Raw genomic sequence first — 23,020 nt, 5'->3', positions numbered from 1 at the left:
GCAATTAAAGTGTGTGGCAGGTTCTAGTAGAACGTTATTTGCAGAACCAGTGGCGCCCGCATTCGGGGGGTGTCGTTTACACTCTCAGGTACAGGAGGTCACAGCATCCATGCCTTGCTTCCTGATCTTCCTGGAAGCGCCTCAAGTGCTTCCCCATTAAGTTGCTACCTTAGGAATAAGAGGGATACACACACGCAGCACACACACACAAGTTACCATGTTAAAATGTGTCCACAGTTCCTTTTTTCTTGAGTGCTTTTATCAAAAATGAGCTGACTCTTGTTGAAAGTTTTTTGCCATCTGTGAAGATAGCCGTAGATTTTTCTCCTTAGATCTGTAAATGTGGTGTATTAGTGTATTTCCTAATATTGAGTCAAATTTATATTTTTGGGAAGAAGCCACTTGGTCATGATGTATTCTTTTCTTAATGTGAAATTGGAGTCTGTTTGCTGATATTTTACTTAGCATATTTGCATCAGTAGTCAAAGTGTGTAATTTTATTTTTATTGTGTTTTCTTTATCAGAATTGAGTGTCAAAATTGTGCTTCTTTAAAAGAATCAGAAAATTCCTCGAGATCCCCTTGTGGCGCAACAAAAACAAATCCGTGTAGGAACCATGCGGTTGCGGGTCCGACCCCTGGCCTCGCTCAGTGGGTGAAGGATCCGGAGCTGCCGTGAGCTTCGGTGTAGGTCGGAGATGTGGCTCGGATCCTGCGTTGCTGTGGCTGTGGTGGAGGCCAGCAGCTGTAGCTCTGATTGGACACCTAGCCTGGGAGCCTCCACAGGCCATGGGTGCCACCCTAAAAAAAAAAAAGACAAGAAAAGAAAAAGAAAATTCCCTTCACTTTCCATTTCTGGGACATTTTATGGGACATTGGTGTCAGCTGATTTTTTCAAGATTTTGTAGAATTCCATTTTAAGACCATCTGCGCCTGGTGCATTATCCTGGGTTAGTTCCTTAATAACTTTATTTCTTCTACAGAAATTGCTCTTTTAAAGTTTCTATCACTAGTGAGTTAATTCTGATACATTATGTCTTCCTAGGGAAACATGCGCTTGACTCAGGTCTGCCACTGCATTTGTATAGAGGTTTTTCTCCCCCTTTGATTTCTCAGTCCACACCGCCTCCCCCCGACCCCGCCAAGCCCAGGGAACCACGTCCTCCTATTTGCCACCAGAGGGTCCTCTGGCCTGGTCTTGGACTTCATGTATGAGCAGTCACGTGGGATGGACTTCCGTCTGCTTTCTCTTACGGAGTGCTTCGGGGAGTCGTCCTTGAGTTTTCTTTTTCATTCCGCCCAAGGTTACTCTTCGAGGTGCTTTCTACAGCCGAGGGGCTTTTGGGCTGTTTCCAGAGTGTGTCTGTGACAGGTACGGCCACTGGGAACAGGCCTGTCCTTGTGCCCTGTGAACACACCCGCTTCCTCCGGGCAGATGCCAAGAGCGGAATTTCCGGGTCGTAGGGTAGATGCGTGTGTATTTTTATAAGCAGCTGCAGGACGGTTTTCCAACGTGAGTCTCTAAGGCAGCGTTTTGCGTTCTCACCGGAGTGCTTCTCATCCTCAGCGGCGGCAGTGTCGTCAGGTCCTTTGACTGCGGCCGTCCTAGTTGGTGCGAAACGGCACCTTGCAGCGGTGGACTCTGCACGTCCCTGAGGATGGAAACGATGCCAGGGACCTTTCCGAGTACCCTGTGGGGGTCTCCTCTCCCCTTCTGTGAACTATCTGAGCCTTTTGCCCATTGGAAAAAACTTGGGCTGTTCATCTTTGGATCGTTGACTGCAGGTGTTCTTTCAGTGCCCTGGACGAAGTCCTTTTTCCAGCACTGTGAGTATTTTTCTCCGTCTGTGGCTCATCTCCTCGTTTATTAATGGTGTGTTTCAGTAAAGTCCAGTTCATCGATTTTTCTCATGGAGGCTTAGTGCTTTGGCACTCTCTCCGCACCTGCCCACCCCAAGCTCACGAAGGTGTTTCCTCTGGGAGCTTTATGAGTCTAGCACTGACTTATGTTTAGGTCTAAGACACCTCTTGAACTCGTTTGTGTGTGTGGAATGAGGTAGGAGTCAGGGTTCATTTTTTCCGTGTAGATAACCGGCCTCCCAGACGCACTTGTTTAGGAGACTTTCCTTCCCCTGGGTGGGCCCAGCGCCTGATGGACAGTCCGTCTGTCCTCCCTGCAGCACTGTGCTGCCTGGATTGCTGGAGCTTCACAGTAAGCCCTCAAGCGCAGGACTGCACTCTGCAGTGTTACTCTTCCTTAGGAGAACTGCTGTGGCAAGTCTAGGCCCTTCTTTTCTTTTTCTTTTTCGGCCATGCCTGTGGCTTACAGAAGTTCCTGGTCTAGGAGTTCCCATCGTGGCTCGGTGGTTAACGAATCTGACGAGGAACCATGAGGTTGCAGGTTCAATCCCTGGCCTCGCTCAGTGGGTTAAGGATCTGGTGTTGCCGTGAGCTGGCGTTGCCGTGAGCTGAGTTGCTATGGCTCTGGCGTAGGCCAGCAGCGACAGCTCCAATTAGACCCCTAGCCCGGGAACCTCCATGTGCCATGGGTGTGGCCCTAGAAAAGGCAAAAAGACAAAAAAAAAAAAAAAAGGTTCCTGGTCCAGGGATCGAACTCTTACCACAGCAGTGACAAGGCCAAGTCTTTACCACTAGGCCACCAGGGAACTCCTGGGCTCTTTATTGCCACATATTATTATTAGAATCAGCTTGTCAGTTTCTGCAAAGAGGAAAAAAAAAACCCTCCTATCCGTATGATTGAGGTTGGTTTATATCCGTAGATGAATTTAGGGAGCTCAGGCATCCTAACTATACTGGTTTTGTTTTTTTGGTTGTTTTGTTTTGTTTTGTTTTGTTTGGCTGCTCTCGTGGCATATAAAAGTTCCCAGGCCAGGAACTGAACCTGTGCTGCCACAGAGACATGTGTTGGGTTTGTGTCTTTTTATTTAATTTTTTTCTTTTTAGGGCCACACCTGCGGCATATGAAAGTCCCCAGGCGAGGGACTGAATTGGAACTGCAGCTGCCGGCCTACGCCAGAGCCACAGCAACGCCGGATCTGAGCTGCGTCTGGGACCTACACCACAGCTTGTGGCAACCCCAGGTCCTTAACCCACTGATCGAGGCCAGGGATCAAACCCTCATCCTCACGGATACCAGTCGGGTTCTTAGCCCACTGAGCCCCAACGGGAACTCCTGTATTGGGTTTTTTTGACCCAGGGACTTTGATATCTCTTAGTTTATTTAGATCTTCTCTCTGCACTATTTCATGGTTTTCAGCAAATAGTTCTCACGTCTTTCAGAAAGTTTATTCTGAGGCATTTTATGTTTTCTGATCTGGCCCTGGTGTTTTCTTAGTGGGAAGCTTTTGACTGCAAACTCGATGTGTTTAAGTGATATTGGGGCTGTTCAGACTTTCTAGTTCTCCTTCTAATACTTTTGGTAACGTTTGTCAAAGAATTTGTCTGTTTCATTTAAGTTATTTAATTTCTGGAATATCATTCTTAAGATTTTCATTACTGTCTTAGCCTCTGCAGTGATGTGTTCCTTCAAATCCCTGGTGTCAGTGGTACTTTCCGTGATCAATCTGCTAGGAGTTTATCAATTTCTTAACCTTTTTAAAGAGCCGACTTTCCCCTTTGTTGAGCGTCTTTATTGTTTGGCTGTTTAAACAGTTGTCGCTGGTTTTTCCCTCTTGTTTTAAATTTTCTTTCCTTCTCCTTACGTTGTGTTTGTCTCTGCTGCCTCCGGCTTCTTGAGGAGGGTTACACGTTGTCCTTTCGGAACAGTCTTTGCAAGCTCCCGGGATCCGATGTCGCCTTTTCTGCTCGTGTGTAACTTGAAGTTCATCGCCTTTCTGGTGCTTTGCGGTCTGCAGATTTTCTGGTGCTTTGCGGTCTGCGATTTGCGCAGCGTCACCTCTTCTTCTTGTTCTCCATCGTTTTTCAGAAGTTTGGGGATTCGGATTTAGGTGCTGCCGTGATCCTAGGTTGGCTAGAAATCTTCAACATCAGAGTCCTTTGAAAGCTTTTGGAAGCTGATATTTATAAACCTCGTAGAAAAGGTAGCCCATGATGTGCACAGGCAGTTCATGAAAGAAGAAATGCAAGTTACCAATGAATTATAAATGTTTTCAATCTCATTAATAACTAAAGAAATGAAAACTATAATGAGAGTAAAATAACTTATCACTTAGCAAAGCGGAAAAAATTGGAAAAAAGAAAGAAAGAATAAAGTGTCCACCAGGCAAGGATTAAGGGACGGGAGTATCGTGACCCGTTGCCCATCGCTCGCTACGGACTTCATAGCCGTTAAGGTCCACAAGTGTCTGCATTTTAAAGATTCGAACGGAAATATTTCCAAGCCCCACTGTCCAGCTGCCTGGCCCTGCCCTGCCTCCAGCTCTGTGCTGGCCCAGCGGAATCCGGTGCCTGTGGCTCTTGGAGGTGACACAGAACTGAACGAGCCACTCCACGCCGGGCGCTGCCTCGCGCCAGGCCCTGCTCGGTGGGCGCTGCTGTTTCCATATCCAGGTCATGACAAGGATGAAGGTGATAGGTGGCAGGTGCATAGTAGATAGAGGATCCCTCGAGGCAGTGGCTGTGGTCCCCTCGCTAGTGATGGTTCTGGAAGCCGGGGCGGGAGGGGTCGGAGGCCCTGCTTTTCTTTTGAAAAGCTTTTCTTTTCGGAGGCCCTTTCTTTCTTTTTTGGGGCTTTAGGTCGAGCCCAGGACCACACGTGCCACGGTGATTACAGCTATGACGGAGATCCAGTAATCACAAAAATATGGTGACTAATACACACTAGTAATTTAAAATCAAGGTGAAATGGATGCATTCCTAGAAAATATTTTAAGATGCCATAATTGATATAAGAAAAATTCCTGAAAACACTAACGCATGTTACATAAACTGACTCATGCACTAAAGCCACTCCAGCTTTCACCTGCCACCTCCCAGCGCACCCGAGCTGGGGACCTCTGAAGTGAGGTGGACCAGACTTTCATGGGGTGTGGCATCCTCGTCGTGAAGAAATACGTGTCCCCGGAAGATGCAGGGAGGCCAGTCGCTCTTTGGTGATCCGTTTACTGGTCACAGAAGTGAAGAGAGACGCTTGTGGGCTGAGTTTCCTTAAATACAAATGAACGTTTCCTAAGTGAAATGAAGCAATTTCAAGAGCATATTAAAAGTCGTGCTCAGAGGAGCTGTGCCCCGTGGAGGAAAGAATGAGTCACCATCAGAAAATGTGTCAGTGCCTGACTTGCATCAAGAGACTGAAGAAAGTTTACGTGATGCTTGCAGTAGATGCAGAAACAGCACTTGCTGGATGGAGTTGAGCCTCTTCTCCCGATAAAAACTCTTAGAAAAGTCAGAACATTGTGCTCCGGAAGGTGCATGAATGGGGAACTCACACAAAGGTCCCTGCCCTGGCTGTCTCATCTCCTCGTGACAATGTCCGCCTTTTATAACACACACAGTCGATAATCACCGGAAAAAGAGGAGCCCACGGCTTGAGCCTTACAAACCGTGACCAGATTCCCACGTCACCCGCTCGCTTGGGACCTGTCGCCAACTGGTCAGGAGCACAAGCGGGCCTTTCTGGAGGTTGTGAATCAAACCACAACGCGGGGGCGGGGGGTTGAAAGGTCAAACCAATGCGTTGAACCAACCAAGCATCAGGGCTTGGCTTTTCACGTCGAGGGATTTCGGGACCATATCTAGGAGCCAACTCAATTTTCTGTCTTTTCCAGTCTCTGCATGGCTTTGCCCTGGTCGTGAGTGCCGAAGGCCTGATCTTCTACGCGTCGGCGACGATCGTGGATTACCTGGGCTTCCACCAGGTAAACACAGCTGCTCGTCTGCCGCGTGTTCGGTTCTGCCGCCTGGAAACGCACGTGGTTGCCGAGGTTTCAAATGTCTCTGAAATCAAGCTTTTTTTAAAAAAAATCATGGAGCTTCTGTCAGATGAGGGCCTGTACATCCAGCTTCGTCTGGGCGGGGGGAGTCACAGTGGGGGGCGCGGCAGGGTCCCGGGCGTCCCCCGTCGAAAGGGCAGTGACGTGCGCTGACCGTGGCCCAGCCTCCCATGCTCCCTGCGGGTCAGAGGCAGGTCCGGGCCGGGGCAGCGGACCTGTCCTCCCTGAGCAGCCCCAGACGCGAGGCACCCAGCGAGCTCTGGAACTCCCGTTGGTGTGCAGGCAATTCACGTGGGCGCTGCCCCAGACCAGCTCCCGGGTGATCCAGACCCGGGGGAGAGAGCAGAGTGAAGTGTCTCCAACCCTGGGTCCTAGAGGCCGGCTTGAGGGAAGGTCCTGGGATGAGAAGAGGGACCTGGCCTGGCCTCTGGGAAGGAAAGGAAGCCTCTCATGAGAACGCAGAGCCCCAGCTTGAATCCCAGCCCAGAGTCACAGCCCTGATGGCACAGCCCCTAGGACTTGGCCGACTGAGGCCCGAGGACACAGGCTGCTCTGCCCAGGCCACCTGCAGACGCAGCCCCGAGTGGGCTCCCGGCGCAGCCCGACTGCACTGGCTCTCCCCCTGAGGAGCGTAAGGCAAAAACAGGTGGATCTGAGAGACAACGGAAAGAACCTGGAAAATGAATACAGTGTCTGTCCGCCAGGGCCCCTTCTGGGGGCAGAAATCTGCCGTGATTCGAACAGTTTAATACCGAGAATTGATGTAAGTTTAGTATAAAGAATTGCTGCCCAGCGACCCAGGATTAGCAGGACAGGGGCGCAGACAGCAGAGGGCAGCAGTGCCCGCCGGGCTGAGGCTGGGTGCTCGGCAGGAGCACGTGCTGGAGGCCCCCTTTTAGGTCCTGGGTGGCGGAGGGCCCATTGAGGTGCCCCAGGCCCTCTCGGATGCTGGCGAGACTCAGGCAGGGGCGGCGGCTGGAGGCCTCCGGGAGCTGCCTGCTGGGTACCACTGCCAGCCCCGCAGAGCCAGCACCTTTGCCGCAGCGGGATCGGAACCAGTGATAAAAGCGAGGGGTGCCGTGTGGTGTCGATGACGAAAATCGCACTGGCAGGTGGAAAACCGAGAGGCAACGGTGGCCACAGCCTGAGGGTGAGGGTCTCTGCCACGTGAGAACTCAAGTCCACTGAGCCCCTGAGGCCGGGGAGCCTTTGATCTAATTTCCATGAAAGTGTCATTTTCTTTTTTTTTTTTTTTTTTTCTTTTTTTGTCTTTTTGCCTTTTCTTGGGCCGCTCCCGCGGAATATGGAGATTCTCAGGCTAGGAGTCTAATCAGAGCTGTAGTTGCCGGCCTACCCCAGAGCCACAACAACACTGGATAAGAGCCACGTCTGTGACCTACACCACAGCTCAGGGCAAGGCCAGATCCTTAACCCGCTGAGCAAGGCCAGGGATCAAACCCACAACCTCATGGTTCCTAGTTGGATTCGTTAACCCCTGCGCCACGGCGGGAGCTCCGGAAGTGTCATTTTTGATTGTTTCCAAACCAGGGTGATTCTGAGATGTGATTCTCCCTACACTTGTTTCCAGGTTTACTTTCCTGCCACTTGCACCTGCAGAGTGGTCACCAGGCCCTCTCTGACCAGGCTGCTTTCCTGTCCTGGCCCGGGACAGTCCTTGGGTATCGGTCACAGGGTCGCAGTCAGGCAGGGGGAGGGGGGCTGCAGCAGGTGGAGGTGCGGCCCCATGGAGGGCACAGTGGGCGGGACCTCTGGGTGCTCCAGGTGGACCGGGACCTGGTTCTGCCTGCTTACAGTCCGGTGCCCATCCAATGGGCCGTGGCACGTCTGCCTGCGAGGGCGAGGCCAGGCAGGACCTTCCTCCCTGGGCTCCTCCAGACCCGTGAGCTCTGCCGCCTGGTCCATCCCCCACGGCCCTTGGCCCCGCTGGCCCTGTTGCCCTTCCTCCCTCGGCCTCCCTCCTGCATCTGTCCCGTTGCTGCATGGGGGCTACGTTTACCCGGCCACATCCACCTATCAGTGAAGACAGGTGCCCTCATGCAACACCCAGTCACAGGACTGCTGATGGAGGGCGCGAGCTGTGGACCCCAGGGTTCTAGCCCCGAAAAGGCCCCCGATGTCTCTGCAGGAGCTGGTTCTAGAGAGACGTGCTTGGGCCCACCTTCTGCACCCCGGGGATTCTAGCCCCGAAAAGGCCCCCGATGTCTCTGCAGGAGCTGGTTCTAGAGAGATGTGCTTGGGCCCACCTTCTGCACGCTCAGAATTTCTTCCAGTCCCGTCACTGTGCCCGAGTTGCTCTCCAGACACCCAGAGCCACCTGCCTTTGGCCAGGATTTGAAGGTCTTACCCCTGTTTGGCTTTGTGGAGGCAGGCCCCTGGCAGAGGAGACCTGCCTCCAGGTCTGAACTTGCTAATTGGGCCTTTTGTTTTCTTGGAGCTTGGTTATCCCCCCTGAAGCATTATAAGTTAAAAAGAGAGAGAGAGAAGTTTTGCCTTTTATTATAAGGAAATGTTGTTTCCAAATGCCATTAAACCTGGCAGTGCCTCTGGTTTATGCAAACTTGACATGACTGCAATAAGACAGCTTAGTGCTAGTGTGAGCTTCTTGTGCAAAATGCTTTACACGTCAGGAACCAGGTATTTCCTGTCACAACCAGGGTGCATCGCTGCAGCATCTTGTACTTCAGTGCCCTCTGAGCTGAGTGAGGAGGTGTTAGTTCTCTGTTTTAGTTGCCGTTGACACTTGCTGCTTCAAGAGACTGGCTGTTCCCTCTGAGGTCAGCAGGCGGGAGCTCACTCCCATGCGAGCGGGCGATGTGCGCTCCAGTGGAAGGAAGCAGTTAAGAGTCTGCGGGCGTGGAGAGCAGATGCACTCTCTGCACAAAACAGAAAGGTGGTCCCTGCCCGAGAGACCGCTTGTGAAAATGCTTGTGCTTCTAGCCTCCACTCCGAGAAGGAGGGTCTCGACCAAGGTGCGGACGCTGCCCCGACCAGGGTGAGTCACCATCACGCTACAGTCCCCGCCTGCTCACATGTCCTGACCTCATTTGTGGGGACCAGACTGCAGGAGATGAGGAGAGGCGAAGGGTGGCTGCACTAATTACTACAGAACTTGTTTCCTCTCCTAGAAAAGGTCACGTTTAACAGGTCTTCAGCTTTGCCCGAGTCGTCAGAGCCACGCCCTCCCGCAGGTTAGCCCCCTTCCTCTGCCAGGTAAGCCCAGGCGCACACCTTGCGCCCCACTGGCAACAGTCTTAGTGTGGAGAGGTGGCGAAAGGGGTGGCAGGGAGCCCCTGGGGGTCTGCGAAGCTTGGATCACCTGCTGAAACTCGCCGGAGAATAACGTGGACCCCAGCGCCTGTTTACTGATTCATGGTGAGAACAAGGGCGCGCAGTGCTCAGAGGCAGCGCTGCGTCTCCTTTAATCCAAACCACAGAGCGGAAATGCACCCATCAAAGCAGGAAGGAGAAGCGCCAAACTCCTGGTCAAGCGGAGGATACATGGTACTGCCACACAGAAAATAGAAAACATTACTTCAAGAAATCAAAAAGGTCAGACGTTCCCTGGAGGCTCAGCGGGTTACGCATCTGGCATTATCACTGCCATGTCACGACTTGATCCCTGGTCTGGGAACTTCTGTGTGCTTTGGGTACAGCCAAAAAAAAAAAAAAAAAAAGAAAGAAAAAGAAAAGAAAAAGATCCAGATAAATGAAAGGCTATGCCATATTCATGAATTGAAAAACTCAATATTATTATCATAAAGATGCCAGATCAAGTTATAGGATAACATCTATTAATAGCTTTGCCATAAAAACTGAGCAGATTTTCTGGGGGGAAACTGACAAGCTAATTGGAAATGCAGAGGGATTTCCTGTAGAGCTCAGGGGCCAAGACAGTGTGGCATCGATGCAAGGACGGACAGACAGGCACGTCGGACAGAAGCAGACGGTCAGAGTGGATGCCTGTTGTGATGAAGCTGGAGGAAGGTGCTGGGCTCGTCAGTACATGGTGCAGTGTGAACCTGATCCGCATGGAAAAAGCATCATGACCCTACCTCACACTGGTGCATGGTAAACAGCAGGTGGAGGGTGGAAGTTTCTAGAAGATGACAGGGCAGAATTAGGAGGGTTAGGAGGAAGAGTTTTGTCACAGACAGAAACGCTGTCTGTGAGGAGAGGTTGATGGATCGGGCGATGTCAGGTCCGTTAGGACAGCAGACGGGCAGGCCAGGGGGCAAGATGTTTGTGGAGAAATTCACCTGATAAAGCCTCACGTCCAGAAAGGCCGAGAGCAGTGACACATCAGCAAGACAGCTCAGCGGAAATTCGTGAAAAAACAGAAACAGGCAACACGCACACACACACTCACGTCTGAAGACCTATAAACATGCCAGAAGACACTGAATTTCATTAGCCTTCATGAAGTGCTAATGAAAACCATAAAAAGAAGCCGTGACACATCCACCATCATGGCGCAAATTAAAGGGCTGAAAACACCAAATCTTGGCCAGAACATAAAGCACCTGCCCTCGGACGCACTGTCACAATGGACGTGTGGACTGGCACGCTCACCTGGGACGACCGTTGAGCTTTTTCTCCTAAAGCTGAGGCTCTGTGACCCAGAAACCCCACTTCTGGGTGAGCAGCCAACGGAAGAGCCTCACAGACACGGGGCAGCTCTGCAACGGGCCCAGCCGCGAGCGGGTGAACGGGCGCGGTGTGCTCCGAAGCAAACCCCGCCTGGGCACTGCGTGGGACGTGGCACTGCGGCTGTGCCCCAGGCCCAGCGCCCCGCGAGGTCCAGGACCGGCCGGCCTGCGGGCTCTTCACCACGCCTGCTCTGCGGAGGGTTCCCAGACGCTGTCGGGGTCCTGCTTCCCGACGGGGCGGCGAAGCTGCGTACTGACGGTTCAGATCCTTGCAGAGCACGCGTCACGCCTGCGTCACAAAGGTTCACGAGGAGAGCCTCGCTCTGGGACACCAGGGGCCGGGTGAGGGGAGCCGCCAGGTGTGAGAACTAAAAGGCGGGGCAGGTCTGCCGGGTCTCCGCGGGGGAAGCCTGGGGTCTCCACGTCCTCCGTGAGGGGGTGGCTGTTCTCGTCCAGAGATCTTGGCCCTGGGCGGCACTGACCAAACAACCACTTCTGACCCCGTGTCCGCTTCTTTCTGTAGAAAGAGAGTCTTGGACTGGGGCGCATGGGTGATCAGGGTCCAGCCTTCGAGTTATCACACCGCTTTCTACCTTCCTGAGTTCCCCATCTGAGTTCAGGGCCCAGCAGGTCAGCCACGCAGTCGGAGGAGCACGTGCAGAGACGGTGCATCTTATCCACGCTGGGTGACGTGACCTGTCACCGTCTAAGGAGTGACTCACTGTGAGGTCTGCTTCTCCAGGAACTTCCCTCTGTCTAGTTATTCCCATGACCCTACTGAGAAGAGATCGAGACTCGGCAACGGGCGGTTGAGGTCCCAGAGGACACCTGGGAGCTGTTGAGGGGGTTGTCCCGCTGGGGTTGCAGGTGGGTGATGAATGACACGCTTCAGCTGAGGTCGTGCGGAGTGGGCACCAACCTCACCACACGTCAACGCAGAATGTTTTTGCTGACAGTAGCAACAGCAGCGTCTTCGAAGCCCGTGGCAGTGGCCCCAGACCGCCATTTCCCAGCCTGAGGGGGTGGCCCCTGCGTTCAGGGCCCTGGCAGGTGGGCGGGCAGAGGACCCGAGAGGGCCAATGACTGGCCGGTCCTCGCGGCGTCCTGCTGGGGCAGCGGTCAGGCCTGGGGGTGCTGGGAAGAGGGACCTCACTGTCCGGGAGGCCCCGGCCTGGTCCCGTCTCACCCTGTGGCTCCCACTTGTGCACACGGGGGTCTAACTGACTGACTTGTGTGACGCGAGTATGACGCGTGGGCGGAAAGTGACCGACCGCAGACGCACCCCTCCATGAGGTCGGTGTCGGTTTAGCCGTTTGGTCTCTGAGCTTCAACCCGGCCCCGAGGGTGCCGCCCGGCCCGGGGGATCCAGAGCGCGGGATCTGCGCCTCGTGAGCCGGCCGCCTGGTGTCCAGGCCATGTGGCCGCGTCCTCCGGGGACTTTCTCTTCATGGCAGATGGATGATGTGTTCGCAGTTGGTGGCGGAACAAAGGGCGGACATGCCCTCAGGTAAGGCTGCAACGACTGTCGTGTCCTTCCAGACGGACGTGATGCATCAGAACATCTACGACTACATCCACGTGGACGACCGACAGGACTTCTGCCGGCAGCTCCACTGGGCCATGGACCCCCCGCAGGCGCTCTGCGGGCAGCCCCTGCTCTCAGGGTCCGGTGGGTCTGGGGGTCTCCCGACGCCTTGGGGGGTTGGCACACACACGACGCCTCCCCAGAGGGCACCCCTTTCCTTCCCCTACTGTTGCTGCGGTGGCCACGCCCCTCCTCAGAGGGCTCCTGTGTCCCCCATGCAGCTCTCTGGCTCCTGAGCACTGCTGCCTCTCTGGCTGCCTCTCTGGCTCTGCCAGGGCGTGAGGCACAGAACTGGCTCCTGTTCTGCAGACTCCCCCCCAGACATGTGTCTTCTGGGAAATTCCTCCGGCCCATGCTAGATTGACCTGGAAAAAGCCCCAAAGACAGTTGTCTATTCAGAGAGGTTGCCCCTCCTGGGCGAGACCCCGCAAGGTCCCAGATCTGTGGCCCTGCCCCCTCGACACGTTGGGCAGGCGGCCAGTGGAGAGGTAGCTGGGGGACGAGGTGGTGTCGCCTGGGGCACAGTGCAGGGACAGCGAGCCTCAGTTCTCTCACCCACCTGCCCACAAGGGCTAAGAAATTCCAGAGGCACTTCCCACACAACTTCACACGGCAGCACGATGGATCCTATAACGCAGAGAGAAAAGGGCAAACCTCAGGTGCCAAGGCAGTTTTATCAAAGCTCAAAACTAAAAACCTGAACGGATTAATAGCCACACGTACCGTTTAACCGAGAGGATGTTTAGTCAGGGAGCCCGTGTGGCCCCGTGCGCGGTTGTACCGAAACTCAGTTTTGAGGGCAGAGGGCACCGAAGACAGCGTTGGTCACTGCGACCTTCCCGTGGGATGCGGGAGGGCAGCAGCGCTCAGGGAGGGGGACGGGGGCTGCGTGCTCCCGGGCCGCGGGCTCCGTGGTGAGAGCTGGTTCCCTTGCCAAGTGGCTCATCAGGGTGTTTTACGGTCCCCCTCGGTCGATGCCACCTGTGCCAATGCAGCAGGCGAGGATGCCGTCCTGGGGAGGCTGCTCCAGGCTCAGGAGGGGGCTGCGGGCTTGCCCCCCGAGTACTCGGCCTTCCTGACGCGTTGCTTCATCTGCCGCGTGCGCTGCCTGCTGGACAGCACCTCGGGCTTCCTGGTGAGTTGAGCGGCCGGCGGGGCGAGGCCGGCAGGGGCTCCGAGCCCCTGGGGTCTGGGCAGCCCTGGGGAGACGCACGGGGCTTCCTGATTCAGCAGGGTCGGGGTCCACAGGGGGTGAGTGGGATGAGGTGGGGGCCGTGTCCCCCCGACTCCGGGGTCCTGTCCAGGTCCGTCTCCTCTTGACTGAATGTCGGAGCACAGGAATCAGGCTGAACAGTGTCTGGTCGTATTTACCATGAGGTCTGTCCCTGCATGTTCAGGAGGGTCCAGCGTGGACAGTGGAGGCCCTGAGGACAGCAGGGTGGGCGACACCGTGTTGCCTGGTGTCCCTGCTTCCTCTGTGCCGGTCAGGAGTCCCTGTCCACCCCTGGCAGGTGCAGCTGCCCATGAAAGCCCAGCGTTGAAACTTCAGGCATTTAGAGACCCCGTTGACGTTGGGTTGGTAGCTTGAAATCAGCCTTGGTGGGAATTTTTACGTGAAAGAAACTCAAACACCATGAATCAGACCATTTTCCCTCTGACAAGCTGGACACTGAGCATGTCCCAGCCTCGACTCCTCCACACCCAGCACGTGCCCATCATACAGCAGGTGCTTGGCAAGCATTTGTTCCCTCAGCAAGTCATAGACAGATGGAGAGATGGGGGGCTGCAGCCACGTGGTGGCGTCATCCTTTCATCAAGGCAGAGCCCCGAGTCGCTCGTCAATGGATTCAATTCTAGATTCACTTTTCCATCATAGAGAGAGTGTTTGTGTCCTTTTATTACAAACTCCAAAGTTGCTTGCTCACTTTTTTTTCTTCTTCTTCTTAGGGCCGTACCCGCGGCATGTGGAGGTTTCCAGGCTATGGATTGAATCAGAGCTACGGCTGCCAGCCTACACCACAGCCACAGACACATGGGATCCGAGCCACCTCTGCAACCTACACCACAGCTCACGGCAATGCTGGATCCTTAACCCACTGAGTGAGGCCAGGGGTCAAACCTGCGTCCTCATGGATACTGGTCAGATTCTTAACCTGCTGAGCCACAATGGGAACTCTGTTACCTGTTGACTTTTATTTATTTATTTATTTATTTTTAATTTTTTTTTTTTTTTTGGCCATTTCTTGGGCCGCTCACGCAGCATATGGAGGTTCCCAGGCTATGGGTCGAATCGGAGCTGTAGCCACAGGCCTACACCAGAACCACAGCAACGCAGGATCCGAGCCGCATCTGCAACCTACACCACAGCTCACGGCAACGCCGGATCCTTTACCCACTGAGCAAGGGCAGGGACCGAACCTGCAACCTCATGGTTCCTAGTCGGATTCGTTAACCACTGTGCCACAACGGGAACTCCGTTACCTGTTGACTTTTAAATCCACGCCATATGCTCTAGATAAATAAAAGGATGTTGTCCCTGAGTTTTATCACCGTGTATGAAGGTGTGATAACCTGGTGTGGTGGGTTAATGTGGAGCTGTCCTCGGGGACTGTCTGCTCCAGCAAATCCCACTGGGGAGCTGCCTGGTGGCTCTGCCCAAGTCGATGCCCGTTCAGGGCCCCGAGTGAGGGCTCCCACACCCACAGAACATGCCCAGGGTTCGAGGGGGTTACAGAGACTGCAGAGAGACCCTGCATCGCTCACAGGCGTGGGAGCGCAGGGCCCAAGGGGGCCGGCGGGGAGGCCGGAGACACTGAGGTCCTCTCCGCGCCTCCGCACCTGTGAGTGTGAGTCCAAGGCCAGTTCGCTCTGTGAACACGCCTCCCTGTCTGTCTGTGGGACCCCAGACGATGCAGTTTCAAGGAAAGCTACGATTCCTGTTTGGACAGAAGAGGAAGGCACCGTCGGGGGCGGCCTTACCCCCCCGGCTCTCCCTGTTCTGCGTCGCGGTGCCGGTTCTCCTGCCTCCTGTGGCGGAAGTGAGCGGGAAGAGTGCCTATCTTCGGGCTAAGCACCGCGTGGACATCTCGGCCACACCGGATGCGGGGTGAGTAGGCGCCCCCGGGGCTGCAGGCCTCTCCGGTCAAACGAGCGCCTTGCGCTGGGCATTTTCCGCCCATTCTTTCTCCGTTCCCAGCGGTCAGATGAGAAATGTGCGTTCTCTCAAGCTAGCCCATTCATTAAGAAGCGATATTAGAAAAAAGAAAACCGTCCACTAATATGTGGGAACTGTGGCCGCAGACTCTGCCTGCATCTCCCGGTTCCTAAACTCTCCAGTTACAGCCTCGAAGGCAGAGGCTGTGGTTTCTTGGAGTGGGTTAGGGCTGCGCTGCAGGGTCACTTTGTGGGAACCATTACGCTGCTGTGCGGATGTTAACGGTGTTCCCAGCTGTGCAGAAAGACGTCGCGAGGGGGACAGTGGGTCTGCCTCTGCCTTTATTCTCCCCCCAGCGAACGGTCGCCACCCTGTGCCCCACGTGGGGCCATGTCCGGAGACCCCAGCCCTCGGCCACTTCTTGGTCCCTGCCCAGCACCCGCGGCTCCCCTCTGACCCCAGTGCCTGTTGAGACCGGCTGGCTTCGCAGGGGGAGCTGCTACCGTCAGGCACATGGGTGGCTTCAAGGGACAGAGGCAGCCTCTGAGCCCCACATGTGCCAACATGCTAACACAGCAGTTTCCTGGCGCATTCAAAAATTAAATCTATCTTTCAAGATAGAAAATGTCCTAAAATAGGAGGGAGGGGAAACACAATACAGGAAAACACTCAGAATAACTGGCGAGGCAGCCACAACATGAGATGCGACAGAGCAGAGGCTGCGCCAGAGCTCGCCTAGGTGTGTCTTGTGACAGGGCCCTCTGAGTGGCAGGCGGCACGGCCCTCCACGCCGACCTTCTCCCGCCCTCGGCAGTCCTCCCCGTCGGCCTTTGCTGTCTCCGAGTTCCCTGACTGACACCCTCCCGCCAGCCTCCCTCCCGCTCTGTCCTCCCAGCGGGCCCTCCCCCCATCGCCTCTCCCAGAGGCGCGAGTGCAAGGGCCCTGCTGCCCCCTGGCGGCCGTGTGGGGGAGTGCAGGTAAGAGCCGCGCCTGGGGCCGCTTGTGTGGGCTCCCCTCCCCAGCGCTGGGCTAGGTGGCCTTCGCCGCCTGCATGTCCCTTGGAGGGCTGGCCAGGATTTGTTTGCTGAGCTTTAGGAAGCTTCGCACCACGTGACAGTGCAGTGACTCCTAGACATGCACTGTATGAAAGAGAAGAAGAGCCACTCAGCATTTTAAGAAAGAAGCAAATGGCTTCCGAGATTTTCTGGAACTGAATTCTGCTCTTAAGTGAATTCCTAACCAACTTGGGCACATGCTTCACATTCGTTTCCCTCTGAGTTCAGATGCTGTGAGGACCAGCCCCGGGGGTCTGAGACCCTCGAAGGATTGCACTGGGTGGAACATGTGGTCACTTGAAGACGTTTCAAGTCCTTCATGGTTTTCCTTGAACGGGACTTTGTGACACACAGTCACTCCTAAATGTTCACAGGTCCCGTGTCTGTGACCCACCTCCTGACTAATTGTCCTCCGAACAACTCAGGACCTCCCAGTTCTTCAAGGATATGAGTTGCGTGGGAAACTTCTGAGTTGCCTGATGACACCTGCCTCTCAAGGCTGACGCTCCAACCTCCTGTCTCTGTCTCTTGCTCATCTCTGTCTCTAACCCTGTCTCTGACCCCATCTCTGTCTCTGTCTCCATCTCTGTCTGTCTCTTCTCTGTCTCTGACCGTGTCTCTGTCTGTCTCATCTCTGTCTCTGTCTCCATCTCTGTCTCATCTCTGTCTCTGACCCTGTCTCTGTCTCTGTCTCATCCCTGTCTCTGTTTCATCTCTGTCTCTGTCTCATCTCTGTCTCTGTCTCATCTCTGTCTCTCACCCTGTCTCTGTCTCATCTCTGTCTCTGACCCTGTCTCTGTCTCATCTCTGTCTCTGACCCTGTTTCTGTCTCTGTCTCCATCTCTGTCTCTGACCCTGTCTCTGTCTCTGTCTCCATCTCTGTCTGTCTCATCTCTATCTCTGACCCTGTCTCTGTCTCTGTCTCCATCTCTGTCTGTCTCATCTCTGTCTCTGACCCTGTCTCTGTCTCTGACCCCTGTCTCCTACAGAGAGCCGGAGGGTGGAGGAATAGGGCCAGTGCAGTGCTGGGAGCTCTGGCTCAGATGCCAGTTGGACAGGATTTGAGTCCCATCCCTGCACTTGCCAGAGGGGCAGCTTTAGGCAAGTCACTTAACACTTCTGAGCCTTGCTTTTTCCTTTGATATATAAATAAAATACAGTCTCTCAGGGTACATCTGCCTTAGGGTCTAAGAATATAATCTCTGTGAGACATTGGGGGGGTGTCCACTCCCCCAGGGCAATGGCTCAGCATCACCCACTCAGTGCTCTCGGTGACTCCCTGAACTACTTCACATCTTTCTGACCATCTGGAAGAAAACAAACACATCGAAAATCATTCTAGGTGTATGTCTACTTTCTAAAGCAAATTCGTTAGTGCTTTATTGGCCTGAAAAGTGATGTGAACTGGAATTTTCAGCAAATCTGTAACTGAGAAAAGGCTTTACAATCTGCAAAGACTTTAAAGCCTGCGTTGTTGTTGCATCTCCTGGCCTTAGGTATGGCAGCATCACCTGTCGTGTTGCGGTCTCTGCCGTCCATGCATGTTTAACTGACATGTTTATTTCCTGTCCTTCGCAGAGCAAAAGCCACTCCAAGTCTGTGTGGGTCAGACTTGCACGGAAAACCCAGTTACGTAGCAGGTACTTGTTACCATTTTCTACCCTCATCATTTTCAAGTGGCTAGAGTGCCTGTGTCCTCCAGATGTGGTGTGGTGCATGGATGTGCCGTGGGGAGGGTGTTGGCGTCTGGCTGAGCCGGCTGGTCAAGAGCCTGTTCTCATGAGCACTTCCGCGGACGAGGGCTCTTGTTGAACGGAGGACACGCGCCCTCCAGCCCTGGTGCCGCTCAGTCCCCCTTCTCTGAATCCCGCAGGAAGGAGCAATGGAGAAAACGGCCTTTCTGTGTTCAGGGCACCGACAGATGCCTGCCGCTGGGGCCGGGTTCCAGCCAGAGCGCCCTGCCTGTGCTTCCGGGGTGACTCTGACCTCGTCCTTGACCCTGAGGGGGCCACAGGGTAAGCAGCTAAGTCACAGTGGTCTGGCAGCCTTGACCACGGCAGCTGGCCCTCTCTTGGTGAGACATGGGGACACGCAGAGCACGCCTACAACACGCTTCTCACCCTGGAGGTTGTCATCACACGTGCGGGGAGTGGCCGGGGACAGTGGGGGCTACAGCCAGGGCTCTGCCCAGGATCTGGACCCTGAGTGACGCCCCGTCCGCCATCCTCGCCTTTGCTCAGAAATCCTCTCCCCTCCCACGGGTCCCACCTGCCCCCACCCCTGGGCACCAGGGAGGCCGTGGGAGGGTCACGTTCAGGAAAGGAGGAGTCGGCCTGGCATCACACGGCTGCGGGCAATCGAAAGCAGGAGAGCAGCTTGTGGCCAGCACCGGCCTGATGCAGTGCCCTTCCTTGGGGCCCCCTCTGCCCCTGCTCTGTCCCACAGCTTCTCTTCCTGCAGGGATGGGGGAGGAGAGGAGCCCAGAGGGGTGCGGAGGGACGTGCCCCCTCACAGCTGTCGCCTGGAGACGCCGGGATCCACGAAGCACCTGAGCTGGACCCCAGGGAAACATGGTCAGGATGGCAGCACCAAGCTGAAGCTGGACCCCAGCAACAGCGACCTGTTCTCTGTGCTTGCTCTGCCCCGTGGCGCCTGCCTGCCCTGCCCTGGCCTACAGGGCACCGACCATGCCGGCGGTGCCGTGGCCTCCAGGAACCCAGCCAGCGGTCACCTGCCAAGGCACCCCCCCTGCGCCTGCGCCGGCCGGACCAGCAGAGCCGTTCGGGGCGGCCACCAGGGCCAGGTGCACCCTCCCCCCAGCTGCCCCTTCCCTCAGGGGGGCCTGGGCGGGGGGCTCCCGCAGCGTCTCCCAGCGGGGGGCTATCCTGCCCAGGACAAGTTTCACGGACTCCCGATGCTCCCAGGAGCCCTGAGGAACCCCGTGTCCTCACTCGACGTACCCATCAAGATGGAGCGTGACTCTGGGGCCGAGGACACAGCAGATGGCTACTCTGTGTCCCCAAGCCAGGTGTGGGTGGGGGCCAGCGATGTGGCCAAGAGCCAGCTGGTCACTTTCCCGACCAGGATGCACCTGAAAACAGAGCCAGACGCCAGGCACCCCCTGTACAGCCCGCACCTGCGGCACGGCGGCCTGCTGGGGGCCCACCCCAGACCCGGCAGGGAGCCAGCCCCCTTCCAGCCCGCACCCTGCGCCTGCCTGGAGCCTCCGCCCCGCCTCGCGCGAGGCCACCAGCCCCCGACTGGGGACTGCGACTGCAGAGCTCCCGGGTCCGCGCCGGTGGTCAAGCTCGAGCCCCTGGACTTGCCCCCGTGGGCTGCTCACAGCCAGGGCGGTGCGCCCGGGATGTTCCCCAAAAGTGCCTTGGCGACGCGGATGCCGGCCCGCGACCCCGAGTGCGTGTTCCTGCCGTAGAGCCCCTTGCCCAGCGGACGTCTGTGCGCGTGCGCGTTTGCCCCTCGGGGTGTCGACGCGGGCGGCCAGCGCAGCGCCGAGCTGGCTTGTCCAGAATGGTCTTAAGGCTGCTCAAGCATGACAGTGTCCCCCCTTTGAGGGCGGACAGTTCTTAGGAGAGCGGCCGGGCCAGCCGGCGGCAGTGCTTCCGTGCGCCCAGTGGTAGCGGTCCCCGGCCCCGGGGCGGTTTCCAGCCCCTTCTGTCCGCGTCCCCGCTTCACTGCTGCGCTGTGCAGGCAGGTCGACGCCTCGGGGAGGGGACCTCAGGGAGCAGCCACATCTGGGGTGACCCACTGCCCAGGCAGCAAATTAGAAATAAAGCCCGCTGAGCCGCGGAGCCCACGCGCCCGGCCCTGGCGGGAATGTCGGAGTTCCAGCCCCAGAGAGGCTGTCGGCGCTGGGCTCCGCCCTGCGCTCCGGGGGCGGTGTTGCTGGAGACGCGCGGCCGTGCTCCGAGGGAGAAGGGGCCGCATAGAGTCCTGTTCCTTCCAGAAGTCTCTCTGGTGTTTTCAGTGGGCCCCTAAGGGTGGTTTGAGGCTGTCTCTCTCTCACCACGCCATGTAGCCTCCTTACAGAGTCCGGGTTTGGAAGTGAGAGAGGTACCAAAGGTGGAGAAGGAAGTAGGATGTGGTCACCTTGCTGTCTTACTGACTGGTGTTTCCAGGGAAAACTCCAGCCATTGTCCTAGGAAGGATTACTAGAGACAGACAGGAATGTTTGATTTTTAAAATTGTAAAGATAACATATTCTGAGTGCAGGAAATTTGGATGCAAAAGAATAAAACAGGATGCAAAGGTTGCCTGCAGTCACCACCTAGAGATGGCTCATGGCCGTGGGTGAAGTCCACCCACCTCCCGAGTGACCCCACCCCATGGGACATGACAGCAGGGGCCAGAATCACCAGCCAGCAGGACAAAGCTGGTCAGGGACCCCCTGTGCTGGGGTTGGAGACCCCTCTTCCTACAGACACAAGCACCTGTCCCCAGTCACCTCCCTCTGGAGTCTGGGCCCCAGCAGGGACCTGCAGCCCCACCCTGTTCCATGCAGGGTCCTTCACTCTGTCATCTGTGGCTTTGGGGAGTCAGTGTTCAGCTCCTGGGTTAATGCTGGAGCTGTTCGCTAAATGCACATTCACCTTGTCAAGCTCAGGGCTGGGCGGGCAGGACTGGGTCTTCTGGACACTTAGATGCTCGCTGGGACCATGCCCCTTGGCCGCCTGCTTCGTGGAAGGGCTTCCCCTGAGGGGAGGCTGAGGGTCTCTCCCCCGGACTGACAGAGGTTAACCACCAGAACCCGGTGTTGGGAGTGGTCAATTCGTGGCCCCTGGGAACCCCAAGCCCTGCCTAGCAGCCTCTTCTTCTCTGCCCAGCCCACGGGGGCCTTGCAAAAGTGACATTGGTGCTGTGCTGTCCCCACTGTCATCGTCAAAGTCTTCCCCTCGCCTGTTACGATGGCAGCATGGCGACCTGTCCCAACCCCGCTTCCTGCTCTTACCCACACTGGCTCAGCGTCCCTCCCCTCTGCTTAATGTCACACTGAGCACGGCACACCTCCTTGTAGATCTAACCCCTAGGACAAGTTGTGGGATGCCGGAAACTTCCTCCTTTCTTCTGGTTCAAACCAAGGCTCCGCTCCTCATGGAAGCCCTGTACCACACCTCAACAGCAGCGCTCAGCCCCTTTGGAGCCCCTCCGTGATGGCTCACCAGGTCCATGCCCTCAGGCTCACTCTTCTCACCAGGCTAGGCCAGTGTGGCAAGTCCTGGGATATCCTGGGGCAGCCCTGCACCTGACACCACACTTCCCTGTCTCAGGGCGCAATAGACAGGTGGTGCCACACGCATGTACCAAATGCATCACCCGGAAAACCCCGGACTGAAAAGATGGAATTGAGAGACATCATTGCACGTTTGCACACTGTTGCCAGATCCCCGCATAACCGAAGAGCTGCAGGCGTGAGCCTCGCGTGAGGAGGAGTCTTTCTGAAGGACACACAGCCACCCCTGCCCACAAGGGCTGTGGCACCCAAGCCATGTTCCTGGAGGTTCAGAGCACCCATCTGTGGCCACTCCCCTGGGACCACGTGCACCAAACTGGTCACGGTTGGTGGACAGGCAGATTAAGCCTTGTTGGTGTGGAATCAGCATCTGGACACCAGCTCTGAGGGGTTTGTGTTCTAAAGGTACCATCATGCTTGGGACCCAGGTCCTGATGTGCCCTGGTCCCTTCCTCTGCTGGGTCGGTGGCAACAAAACTTCCCCCAGTCAGCACTTTTGTGATTTTACAGCCATGCCCCTATGGAAAAATTGTGTGGGGAAGGTGATGATGGAATGTAGAAGGTCAGATCTGGCCATTTCTGTAGGCGTGGCCATTTCTGCTTTAAAATGTCATTACCAGTACTAATTACCGGCTTATATGTTTCTATTGTCTGTAGCTTTTGGCTGTGTAGCTGAGAACATATTAAAATCAAGTATACAGGAATGATATGGAAGGGAAAAGACAAACACAAATTGTATTTTATATTTTTGCAGTTTCTACTGGATGAAAAAAACTTTCAATATGGAGACTGACTCGTTGAATTTTTAAAAATTGGATGCACTATAATGTAACTTTTTGTACTTTTTCTCAGTGCCTTTAGAAAGAGCTTTCAAATGCATTTCTGATACTGTGGTTCTTGTTAAATTCGCAATATGGATGTAAAATAAATGTTAGTATGTGTCTGCTTTAAGTGGAAATGTCTTCTTGATTTTGCAAATGAAGCCCCGCCATCAGATGTTCTAGCTTTGTCTCTGCGAAGTGGTAGTGAGCTGTTCTATGTGCATTTCCTTCCTTCAGTCCATCCCCTGCTGAATACCAGGCCCTGTGATAGTGCTTAAGACACATTAGGAAAAAAAGATGGAGAAATGCGGCTGTGCTGCCGCTGACACCCCTGTGCACGTGTACAGGGGACGGGGTGCAGATAAGTGACCCAAGAGCTGGGTAAATTCTGCAACGCCTCTGGAGGGAACATGGCGGCACAGATGGAACAGCTGGGGTCTTATAGCCAAGCGGCGATTTTGTGGGAAAGGCGGCCTCTGGGCCAAGACGGGGCAGGAGGTGGAGGAGGCCCAGGGACTGGAGGCCCCGCGAGGGCGGGGGCTGGGAGGTTTGGGTTTATAGGGCCACCGCACTGGGGGA

The 23,020-nt window shown here is 55.5% G+C and overlaps 1 protein-coding gene across 5 annotated transcripts in view; it reads left to right on the top strand.

The window, feature by feature from the left end:
* AHRR (aryl-hydrocarbon receptor repressor) overlaps positions 1-22,571 on the top strand; it is a 79,264-nt gene extending 56,693 nt beyond the window's left edge. For 2 of the 5 annotated variants that reach the window (XM_021077068.1, XM_021077070.1), the window contains exons 5-11: positions 5,747-5,836; positions 12,118-12,247; positions 13,162-13,298; positions 15,070-15,269; positions 17,951-18,012; positions 18,246-18,387; positions 18,833-22,571. In XM_021077068.1, coding sequence (XP_020932727.1) covers positions 5,747-5,836; positions 12,118-12,247; positions 13,162-13,298; positions 15,070-15,269; positions 17,951-18,012; positions 18,246-18,387; positions 18,833-19,805 — 1,734 coding nt within the window. In that variant the 3' untranslated portion in view covers positions 19,806-22,571. Of the gene's footprint in view, positions 1-5,746; positions 5,837-7,315; positions 12,248-13,158; positions 13,299-15,069; positions 15,270-17,950; positions 18,013-18,245; positions 18,388-18,817 lie in introns of those variants that run through there. The other 3 variants (XM_021077067.1, XM_021077069.1, XM_021077071.1) reach the window with 2 other exon arrangements.

The sequence above is a fragment of the Sus scrofa genome, chromosome 16 (genome assembly GCF_000003025.6).
Source record: "Sus scrofa isolate TJ Tabasco breed Duroc chromosome 16, Sscrofa11.1, whole genome shotgun sequence".
Classification (NCBI taxonomy): domain Eukaryota; kingdom Metazoa; phylum Chordata; class Mammalia; order Artiodactyla; family Suidae; genus Sus; species Sus scrofa.
The sequence above is the reverse complement of the archived record's forward strand: the minus strand, read 5'-3'. Positions and strand labels throughout refer to the sequence as shown.